The sequence below is a fragment of the Salmo salar genome, chromosome 26 (genome assembly GCF_965601325.2).
Source record: "Salmo salar chromosome 26, fSalSal1, whole genome shotgun sequence".
In the NCBI taxonomy this organism is placed as follows: Eukaryota; Metazoa; Chordata; class Actinopteri; order Salmoniformes; family Salmonidae; genus Salmo; species Salmo salar.
In genome coordinates, this window is record NC_138316.1 from 34,611,151 (window position 1) to 34,623,371 (window position 12,221).

A 12,221-nucleotide genomic window follows, 5' to 3' on the forward strand; every position below is an offset into this window, starting at 1 on the left:
AAATCCTGTTTTTGCTTTGTCCTTATGGGGTATTGTGTGTAGATTGATGATGGGGAAAAAACAATTACGGTGTCAAATTTAGAATAAGGCTATAACTTAAAAAAATGTGGAAAACATCAAGGGGTCTGAATACTTTCCGAATGCACCGTATATAGTTACTAAATAAAGTTAAGAAATATATCTATATTGTGTTATTCTATGGCTGGTTATGGCACCTACATAAGGGTGTCAAAACCCACATTTATTCAAATGTTTTTCCCTGCCAAGAAGTTTCCCTTCTTTGAAAGTTTGTTTCTTAAGTCCTTTGTTGTAATGAATTCTTTACAGTCATGTTTTCATAATATTTAAATAACTTGTAGAAAATACACTTTATGACACTGTCAAGAAGCATTATGACCATCATAATCATATAAACCAGATAGGCCTATCACGTACATGCCCTTATGTCATTCATCAGTCAAAAAGAGGGTATCTTGTCCTGCTGCTGAAATCTGCTCCTGTGTTCATCCCAGTCATCAGCAACAGAGCATTGGGGTAGGTGCATGTCTGACATCAATGTGTGCTCAATTACAATAATTTTATATGGTACATTTTAGCAAATGTTATATAACAAACATACTGTTGACAAGTAGGCTATGGTGTCATGGAATATTGTGCCTTGTGTGGTAGGTTTTGACACTTATGTGGGTGTCATAACCAGCCATAAAATAACAATATAGGTCATGACAGTGTTATGAACATTTTATGACAGGTTATGACAAGTTGTCAGTTATGACATTATGATGATGCTGGTTGTCAAGTGTTACCAAGTTGAATACATATCTAATCAAGATATGTTCTTTTTCATTTTTAGTATTTTGTTTTGATCATTGACCAAAAAAAAGAAAAGACAATTAAATCCATTTTAATCCCACTTTAACACAAAATATGTAAAAAGTCAAGGGGTGTGAATACTTTCTGAAGGGACTGACCAGGAGATCAATCATACCGCCAGTTGCTCATAAAGACAATAACAAGAAAAACTTTTACAAGAAAATAATTTATTTTTGGAACACAACCATATTTGTTTTATTATTACATCACACACGCCATTGGTTTTCTTTACAAAAACACACCAGTGATCTGAATTCATAATGTCATACTGTATGATTATATCAGTGCACCAAAATTACATTTCAACATCCACCACCCTTCCAAAACAGCTAATATCTTCATACAATGAAACAGATTGTAAACACAAGAATAAAGCTCTAGAATGTTAAAGTGAACATTTATTGATGTCATGGATCACTGTGTTCTTATTGGTGGAAAGGGCTCCATTCCCCATATCTTAGGTGTGTTCACCAGCGCGGAATGGTCAGAACGTTTCAGATAGAAATGGATTGCATAGCATTTACAGAGCTTTCTTTCTTGTGGAATCGAGAACCATGTTGGTTCTATGCACTACTTTTCTATGAGCATCGTTCTGGACATTTCACCCCATGGAACAAACCCCTGGGGCTGTAGGAGTGCTGATCTAGGTCCTGAATGTCCATACAATCAATGTATTTTGATCTAAAAGCCAAAACTGATCCTAGATCAGCACTTCTACTCTGAGACACTAATTACATTTGGCCTCTGATCTCAGTGTGGTGACCTCATCCAGTCTCAAAGGGTTGTTTCTCAAAAGCAGGACCTGCAAGACCATAGTCAGTCACACTTACATAATTAGTTTCAACAAGCGGAAGTTAAGATTAATACATTGTTTCATATCAATCCTAAAATAAAACAACTCAGAACATCAGACATGGATTGGAGCCCATTCTCTATGTCGAAACAAAACTGCATAAATAAGATTGTTCTCCCACTTTCATTTTGTACTCATCTTTCCCCTCACATGTTTGCATTTACACCTTGAGAGAAACAAAAATCCCTATTGATTATTGCCTTAATCTTTTATAAAATGGCCCCTGGTCCCTGTCATACAGTAACATATAACTGGGTCGTTTCACCAAATGACTGCCTTTTGCATCCTTTTGATAGTTGAAGTAGAAATTGTGTAGCAATATTGAATTTTAAAAGCCTGTTACATTCATTGAAGCGCCCTTTAATATAGACCACATGGAGAATTCAATAAATCCCATTTTTTATATGAATAGACTTCCTAAAGTGCAAAAATTCAGCATTGGCATGTCCCTCCATGAAGATTTTAACCCACTTAAGCTCAACATTTCTCCATCATTGTAAAGCCCTAGTTATTTAGTTGCTATGGCAGTCATTTCTGAAGATTGTACATTTTTTCATGTGATTACTAATTCATTTCAAGAAAAAAAAAGTCCCTTCATTAAGGTCAACTCTGTTACATAAACTGAACTCTCGTTTTAAAATGGTGAAACTATAATAATGAGCTAAAGAAACTAATATCTAATAGTCAAATCACAGTGTAAAAGCAGATGAGCTGGTTCTGGTGTTCTGTGGTGGGAAACTGAGTGGGTCGAGCATAACACATCAACCCTGTTACCTCATATATAGACAGGCTAGAAATGTTTGAACTTTTATTTTTTTAAAGCTTGCATTCAATTGCCCCTCCCGGTTGTAGACAGCAGGCTCCCATTCAACCCGATTACTTTATTTCACACTTAATATAGTCGGTTTTTATTTAACCTCTGGAGATGGGGAAAAAGTGTTTTTAATTAAGTTGAACATGTGCACTTTGAGAGAATGTTACCAGCTGAATTCTAAAAAGGCTCTGAATTGGTGGAAGGACCAAACTATGTGAACATTTAATTCATTTGTATCTTTAAAAGTGAAGACATGTTTTGGTTTTCCAAACCAGAGATGGTGTTAGGACTCAGCATACACACCTACATTCATTCATATACACTCACACACTGACAAATCTGCACATACAAGAAAATAATAAGTCACCATAACAATACAAAATACAAAAAACATTTCAAAAATAAATCTGAAAAACAAAATGTTGAATTCTGTAAGTAGTTTGAAGAGATACAATCCAAACCTGCATTTCTGTGCAAAGTTAGGTGATAAGTGGATTTTTATAGACAGAACACACCCTGTTGGTGTGGAGTCATAGCGAAGACGGCTTGTTATGCTGGTGTATCAAGACTCAGATCTTACTCGCTGGGATATCTCAGAACGACATGACTATCGGTTAGACTGGACGAGTCACTGACTAACTGATTTTCTATCAACTTTTAACTAGAACTGTGAAGTGTCCTTAAAAATTGGTAACAAACATTGGTAATAAACATCAGTTAGTTCAACAGCTGTATTAAAATCTGGTCTGAGTTAACATCAATAATGTCTAAAGGACTACAGTACAGTAACCTACTGGCTGGATTTAAGACAGTAGTTGTAGTTTGCTCTCCAAGCCTGCAGATGGCACCCTTATGTTTGGATGCCAGTCGACTGAGGTGAAGTTCGAGAAGGGAGTGACGTTTACAAGGCTGAAAGAACTCAGCCAGCCAAATGACTGGCATGAGGTGATGTTGAAAGAGCTCATTATGGTACACAGAAGGTATGGGTTGGGTGGGACTGATACGCCTGGACAGCGTCCCAAATGGCACCCTACTCCTTATATAGTGCACTACTTTTGACCAGGGTCCATAGGGCTCATATAGGGAATATAATGCCATTTGGGACATAACCCTAATGTACAGTGAATCACCAGCTTTACCTCCCTACAGTTCACTTGGCTGGACCTCTGGACTAGACATGTCATGACAACACACCACCAGCATGGCTGCCACTGCAGGCTTTGAAGGGGACAATGCATGGCCATTATATATATAAGAAGAGGAAACACGGAAAGCTATGACATCTAAACTTGATCTTTTTCGCCACTACCCCTTGACTTCGGGGTTGAGACTTTGCGAACATCAGATTCTCACCTACATATCGTTCTCATACACCTCAGCATCTTGCAGCATTAACATTCCAGCATTCCTTCAAACACAAATATGTGTGCTAAGACCTTCGGTCCTGACAAAACTAAATGGAAAGAAGTTCTCTCCCCCTTTGAAAGATAATGTTCCCTAGCAACAAAGTTGGGCCATTTCCATGTATAATATACTTCCTCTCAACACTGCCACCAATATTCTATCAGTATTCTACCACCAAAAAACCTTTTCTGTGACGACTTTTGGTTCAACAAAATGGAGTCTGTTGGAAGTCAAACACAATGATTATGGCCATCCTACTCAGCACACCTCACAGCTCAGGTCCCATGAACACATGGTCTATAATACCATACATGATTGTACGTTCATGTCTGTAAAGTGCCCTCGCTAATGAAGGGTTCAACATCAGATGTGATAAACCAGTTATCACAGCAAGTTATGCATGTTGTGACTTTGGTTGAAAAGGTATTTTAGTGATATTATTGAGTCTGAGCTGCTAGCCCAAACAAGTACACCTAGGTCCATTTCTATACGAGTGTCTGACACCGGAGTGTCTGTGTATTGGCAGTGGGCTACTCTCTGTGTCTAAGGGAATGAGTCTATAGTCAGTCATGCTTTAGAAGACCTGGAGCTGATCAAGGGTATAGGACTGAGTAGGTTAGGGTTAGTAGTAAGGCTGAGTAGGTTAGGGTTAGTAGTGAGGCTGAGTAGGTTGACTGCACAGGACAGACAGCCAAGGAAGACTCACCCTGAGGGCTAATCTCAAATGACACTATTCCCTACATAGTGTACTAACATTTAGGGCACTATATTGGAAAAAGTGTGTTGTTTTTATTTTTTATATACAGAAATCCTCTACTGGGAGGGTGGACTGTAGGGTTTAGTGAACGTGGGGATCATTCGGGCCGTCTAACTTGAAGAGTTATCAACCTCTCTCCCTCCCGTTCGTTCATTCGTGTCACTGAACGAAACGTTACGCAAAATAAAAAAGTTTAACTAGTTTCCGCTAGTCCCATAAAAGAAAGAATAACAAAATGGTTGAAGAAAGAAAGAAACGTGACATACAATGTATAAAGTGCATTGAATAAAAGTGATAGAACAACGAGACAGTAGGAATGTGCATGGATCTCATTGAGATTGACCACAGGTCAGGTCCGCTAGGCAAAAACCTACCTCCACTGCTTAATATCACTGAGGGGGTAGTGAGATCTTAGATGCATCCCAAAAGGCACCATATTCCCTTTATAGTGCTCTACCTTTGACCAGGTCCACTATATTTCACCATAGGAACTAGGCTGCATTGTGAGACATACCCCTTGATTCTACATGGAATCAAGTGCGAAATAGATAGTGGGGGATCTGAAAATAATTGTATAATAAAATGACTATAATAATAATAATAATAATAATAATACATTTCATATTTGTATACCTTCCAAAAAGGGCTGATATTCACCAAGAAAACATATTTTGGACTAAAACAGAGTGAACAGAGAATCAGATCAACCTAATAGAAAAGGTCACATACTAACAGAGCTATCCCGTAGCTCTCCTTCTCAGCACACACGGCCTGCTAAACTAAACTGGCTTTTTATACAGTATTTGTGAGTAACATACATTGTATAAAGAGGCGGTGTTGGTTTAAGATGGCAAACTAGGCTAAAGCCTTGGCAGTCGTCAGCAGTGAGCGCAGTGTAACGTACAGTAACTGCAGCTTCGTTAGTCCTCAGAGATAGTACTAGGAGGTTTCTTCTGTGCTCGTTTTCTCTACGACTACACATCTACCATGTCGCTCTCGCTCCCTCTCTACTCGTAGGATGCCAGTTTGTTTCATCCCTTTTTAGTGAGTATTTGGTCAAAGTCTCCATGGTCGGATCTCAGGGATCTCTCTTGGTAATGTATACGTAAGGACAAAAGTAGTTGTTCCTCTCCACTCCACTAGTTCCCCTCAGAGACAAAGCACAAAGGCATTTAGTCGTTTTAGTTCCTTCACGTGTAAGGTGGTTTTGGTTAGAGGGGGGCAGCAGGAGGAGTAGAGGCTGAGGGAATAGGGGTACCAGGGAGGAGAGGGTTGAGACAGTAGCCCGAGAAGAGGCGTGAGAGGAGAGAGAGAGTAATAGTTCAAGTTTGGTTAAGGTTTCTCCTCAGTGAGTGAGTGGGGGGGGGGGGTCAGAGGTGAGCGAGAGAGGAGTTCAGGAAGTTAAAGGTTACGCTGCCTTCTCTTCAGGACAGGGTGTATTCAGGTTCCCACTTTTTTGGCATGGAGGTTTCTGTTTTTCCCATTGGCACATGGCGTTGGCGTAACCCACGATCACCTTGTCCATCCAGGTGAGGGGCTGGGGGACGAGCACGGCCCCCTCAAAGAAGCCCAGGTGCCCCCCGTGCAGTGTCAGGGCGAAGATGACATTCTGCTTCTTCTCTGAAGGGGGATAGGGAACAGAAAGGGAGGGGGTAGAATTAAAAGATAGTAGCATCTTTTAAAACATATTTTTTAGTTGAAAGACAAATGGATGGAAATGTATGAGAGGGAGAGAGATAAGATGGATACAGTACAGAAAGCAAGTGGAGGAACGGGAGATGGAGGAACGGGAGATGGAGGAACGGGAGATGGAGGAACGGGAGATGGAACCGCTGCCTCCAGGGGCATGTGATCCGGGTCGGCAGCACTACCACCAGACCAGCCGCCGGAACCACATGGGAGTCATTGTTTAGTGACAGTTATGTCAGGAATGATGCTATACATTCTGTAAAATGACGAACACAGCACAATGTTACACCAGGGTCGTAAAATGGCGTCATCCGTGTAATGGGACAGAGATAGAGTCAGGCGTCTAGGAGGACAGGGAGAGGAAGGAGAGCAGGGTCCAGTGTATTAACACAGATGACTATCACCAGGTAGCGCAATAACCCTGATGAAGATAAATAGCGCCTTGATAAAGGCAATAAGCATGTAATATCTATCAGGATCGACCAACTAGAACAATTAACTCATGACACTGTAGCTTTGCTACTTCATACCGTTCGGTTTTGGTTTTTGTTGAAACACCAAATCGTTCAACCCAATCCACTGGGTGGTGCACGTCAACAAAAATGGGACAAGTCACTTTGATTATAGGCTGTACAGTACAGCCTATTTATAACCTATTTAGTGAGGTTAGTGTTCATATATTAACTTGAAATAAATTGTTAGAACCTTGTAAATAACCGATTAAAATAGCACAACATAACCTTTTATGAAATGACTAAGCATGTAGCAAGTCACAACAGTATTGCAGGTAATCCCCAGCTGCTGCCTACCAGTTAGAACTGAATCAGGGTTGGGCTGATTAAGGAACTAAATTGATATTCCAATTCAATAATTTAAAAAAATGCCCCCCATTTTCCATTACTTCTAAATTAAACAGAAAAGTAGAAGCCATATACTTAACCCCAACCCTGAACAGAACACTGGCGTGGCATCCAGACATAGAGCTGGAGAAATTAGGGCTCCAACTGGGTTAGTGGGAAAACTGCAGTGTTCGCCTGGTGAGCGTGACCCCACAGGGCTTGTACCAACCATAGACTATCTGCTAACATCTTCCAGCGGTTATAATAGACTAGGTGATTCTAGGAAATGACTCATATTTATAAAAAATTCAAAACGGACACCTCAGCTTTCCATTAGGCTGAACCCTGAAGAGGGTTTGATGTAGGATCACATCATAATAAACCATTCAGTTTGGCTGGCTGCATCTTTTGGGAAGCGGTGTCCTATCAATTGTTTAATAGCGTTTTAAAAAAGGACCAGGGAAAAGTTGAAGCTTGCTTTAAAACAGAAATGATGTCTAATATACAGCTTCCATTTTGTGACACGGAAGATAAGTACGAGCAAAGCATCACGAGGTGGCCCAAGTTGAGGTCAATTCTACAGAAGCCTAATTCATCTAAACTACACACTGTTTAGTCATAATAATACAGTCATATTCTTCATTTGAATAACATTCCATTTGAATCCTAAAATGAAATGGAATCGACTTGGGTTAAGCACTACGCAGCACAAGACTCCTGACTGAGGTTTCCAACTAAAAGATTGTTGTCTGGATTTGTCCGTCAGACAGTCCTAATGACATGTACCAACTACCATGCGGCTTAAAGTCTGATTCCAGGTGAGGTGACTACATTAGTTACACAACAGCTTTTGCATGTTTCCAGGCTTCCTGTGGCCAGTGTGAGTCAGCCTGACTCTTCTAGGGCAAAGGGGACAGAACCAGCAGCTGATTTCCCCTTTCAGAGTGTTAGGCAGGGCACCAGCTGATTTCCCCTTTCAGAGTGTTAGGCAGGGTACCAGCTGATTTCCCCTTTCAGAGAGTTAGGCAGGGCACCAGCTGATTTCCCCTTTCAGAGAGTTAGGCAGGGCACCAGCTGATTTCCCCTTTCAGAGAGTTAGGCAGGGCACCAGCTGATTTCCCCTTTCAGAGAGTTAGGCAGGGTACCAGCTGATTTCCCCTTTCAGAGAGTTAGGCAGGGCACCAGCTGATTTCCCCTTTCAGAGTGTTAGGCAGGGCACCAGCTGATTTCCCCTTTCAGAGAGTTAGGCAGGGTACCAGCTGATTTCCCCTTTCAGAGAGTTAGGCAGGGTACCAGCTGATTTCCCCTTTCAGAGAGTTAGGCAGGGCACCAGCTGATTTCCCCTTTCAGAGAGTTAGGCAGGGCACCAGCTGATTTCCCCTTTCAGAGAGTTAGGCAGGGTACCAGCTGATTTCCCCTTTCAGAGAGTTAGGCAGGGTACCAGCTGATTTCCCCTTTCAGAGAGTTAGGCAGGGTACCAGCTGATTTCCCCTTTCAGAGAGTTAGGCAGTGCACCAGCTGATTTCCCCTTTCAGAGAGTTAGGCAGGGTACCAGCTGATTTCCCCTTTCAGAGAGTTAGGCAGGGCACCAGCTGATTTCCCCTTTCAGAGTGTTAGGCAGGGCACCAGCTGATTTCCCCTTTCAGAGTGTTAGGCAGGGCACCAGCTGATTTCCCCTTTCAGAGAGTTAGGCAGGGTACCAGCTGATTTCCCCTTTCAGAGAGTTAGGCAGGGCACCAGCTGATTTCCCCTTTCAGAGTGTTAGGCAGGGTACCAGCTGATTTCCCCTTTCAGAGCGTTAGGCAGGGCACCAGCTGATTTCCCCTTTCAGAGTGTTAGGCAGGGCACCAGCTGATTTCCCCTTTCAGAGTGTTAGGCAGGGTACCAGCTGATTTCCCCTTTCAGAGCGTTAGGCAGGGCACCAGCTGATTTCCCCTTTCAGAGTGTTAGGCAGGGTACCAGCTGATTTCCCCTTTCAGAGAGTTAGGCAGGGCACCAGCTGATTTCCCCTTTCAGAGTGTTAGGCAGGGCACCAGCTGATTTCCCCTTTCAGAGAGTTAGGCAGGGTACCAGCTGATTTCCCCTTTCAGAGAGTTAGGCAGGGTACCAGCTGATTTCCCCTTTCAGAGAGTTAGGCAGGGTACCAGCTGATTTCCCCTTTCAGAGTGTTAGGCAGGGCACCAGCTGATTTCCCCTTTCAGAGCGTTAGGCAGGGCACCAGCTGATTTCCCCTTTCAGAGAGTTAGGCAGGGCACCAGCTGATTTCCCCTTTCAGAGTGTTAGGCAGTGCACCAGCTGATTTCCCCTTTCAGAGAGTTAGGCAGGGTACCAGCTGATTTCCCCTTTCAGAGCGTTAGGCAGGGTACCAGCTGATTTCCCCTTTCAGAGCGTTAGGCAGGGCACCAGCTGATTTCCCCTTTCAGAGCGTTAGGCAGGGCACCAGCTGATTTCCCCTTTCAGAGAGTTAGGCAGGGCACCAGCTGATTTCCCCTTTCAGAGCGTTAGGCAGGGCACCAGCTGATTTCCCCTTTCAGAGCGTTAGGCAGGGCACCAGCTGATTTCCCCTTTCAGAGAGTTAGGCAGGGCACCAGCTGATTTCCCCTTTCAGAGTGTTAGGCAGGGCACCAGCTGATTTCCCCTTTCAGAGAGTTAGGCAGGGTACCAGCTGATTTCCCCTTTCAGAGAGTTAGGCAGGGCACCAGCTGAGAATCTCCTATATCTCCACCCTGCATCTCTGTGTAGCGCAGGACACAACAAGCCAGTGGGCTAGTGTTACCCTCCATCCCAGCTCTGGGACTCTATAAATAACAGGACACAGGAGGCATCACATCACCACCACACATTGTGCACCACTTTGAGGAAACGTGATCATTTCAGTCGGGAATTTCTCTTTGGACCTACTCCTTCAATGTTTGCAGATCTGTAAGGTGGGAAGCAATATGGTGGAAGCTCTACCACTACACAGCTTATACCTATCCAGAACCTTCAGACATGCTTACATTAAAGGGTAAGGGCCAAGGGGGAGGGAGAGAGAGCAATTTGGGATGGGCTGTTCCAGAAATCCCGTGAGAGATGAGAACTGGCTAGAGTACTGTACAGTCCATGGATCTAACATAATCCAACAAATGGTGACTAGTTGGTAGTGCTGAGGTGGTTGTTTCCATAAATAGCATGCTTTCCTTTACTGCTCCATTTGATCAACCCAGTAAACCCTTGAGGATTGAGCTGATTGGCCGTTATTTTCAGTGTTCTATTTTAAAATGATAGGTTACCATGATGGGTGTTCTATCAGTCATCAGAATCAGTTAGTGTTGAAAAAAATGACAGATTTAGCTTGCATATCTAAAAAGGTAAGGCCTAGCGGTGTCTACAGTCTAAGTCACGAGCACACAAGGAGACAGAGGCTCTCATCTGTGTGATACACTACCGTGTGTGTGTGTGTGTGTGTGTGTGTGTTTGAGTTACTGAGCCAGTGTTAACCAGTCAGACACTCCCAACACACCTAGTTCTATATACCGCCCCCTCCCTGGCCTGGGTGTGGGACTTAAAGGATTCGTCTGCCTATTCCAGCTCTGCTGTTTCAGAGACAACGTAAGGGAGAACTTTGTACCAGGTGTTGAACTGGTGAAAATACAGTAGACTTCTAATGATTTCCCTTGTGTTAGTACACAAATAACATGTGCACATACTGTTCTGGACATTACTTTTTAAAGGGGCTTGCTGACACCAAGTTCATTTCAGCAATGTGTTTTTCTTACTGTGTTACAGTACTGGCTAACTTCTTATGGAGCGGCTGCATGATCGGATTCTCTGGATGCCTCTTCTCAATAGCTAAACAACCGTAACTTCAGCCCACAATTATTTTCATGTAGCTCCGCTGCTCCCTCTGCCCTGCATAAAGGCATGTTGTACAACATCTGTTGTAAATATAAACACCATCCACATGTTGTACAACATCTGTTGTAAATATAAACACCATCCACATGTTGTACAACATCTGTTGTAAATATAAACACCATCCACATGTTGTACAAACATCTGTTGTAAATATAAACACCATCCACATGTTGTACAACATCTGTTGTAAATATAAACACCATCCACATGTTGTACAACATCTGTTGTAAATATAAACACCATCCACATGTTGTACAACATCTGTTGTAAATATAAACACCATCCACATGTTGTACAACATCTGTTGTAAATATAAACACCATCCACATGTTGTACAACATCTGTTGTAAATATAAACACCATCCACATGTTGTACAACATCTGTTGTAAATATAAACACCATCCACATGTTGTACAACATCTGTTGTAAATATAAACACCATCCACATGTTGTACAACATCTGTTGTAAATATAAACACCATCCACATGTTGTACAACATCTGTTGTAAATATAAAACATGATCGACGTGTTGTAGCCTACAAACTTCTGTTATAACTATTAGTTGTAACTATAAACAACATGATGTACAAACCTCTGTGTCCATGTTAACTATAATGACATGATCAACATGTTTGGCTTCTGTGACTGTGTTAACTATAATGACATGATCAACATGTTGTACAGACCTCTGTGTCCATGTTAACTATAATGACATGATCAACATGTCTGGCTTCTGTGTCCGTGTTAACTATAATGACATGATCAACATGTTGTACAGACCTCTGTGTCTGTTAACTATAATGACATGATCAACATGTCTGGCTTCTGTGTCTGTGTTAACTATAATGACATGATCAACATGTCTGGCTTCTGTGTCCATGTTAACTATAATGACATGATCAACATGTTGTACAGACCTCTGTGTCCATGTTAACTATAATGACATGATCAACATGTCTGGCTTCTGTGTCCGTGTTAACTATAATGACATGATGAACATGTTGTACAGACCTCTGTGTCTGTGTTAACTATAATGACATGATCAACATGTTGTACAGACCTCTGTGTCCATGTTAACTATAATGACATGATC

General features: G+C 42.1%; 1 protein-coding gene across 3 annotated transcripts in view; it reads right to left on the reverse strand.

Moving 5' to 3' along the window:
* Positions 1 to 1,020: 1,020 nt before the first annotated feature.
* LOC106562454 (monoacylglycerol lipase ABHD2) overlaps positions 1,021 to 12,221 on the reverse strand; it is a 29,721-nt gene continuing 18,520 nt past the window's right edge. For all 3 annotated transcript variants that reach the window (XM_045709019.2, XM_045709017.2, XM_045709018.2), the window contains exon 11: positions 1,021 to 6,321. In XM_045709019.2, coding sequence (XP_045564975.1) covers positions 6,110 to 6,321 — 212 coding nt within the window. In that variant the 3' untranslated portion in view covers positions 1,021 to 6,109. The remainder of the gene's footprint in view (positions 6,322 to 12,221) is intronic.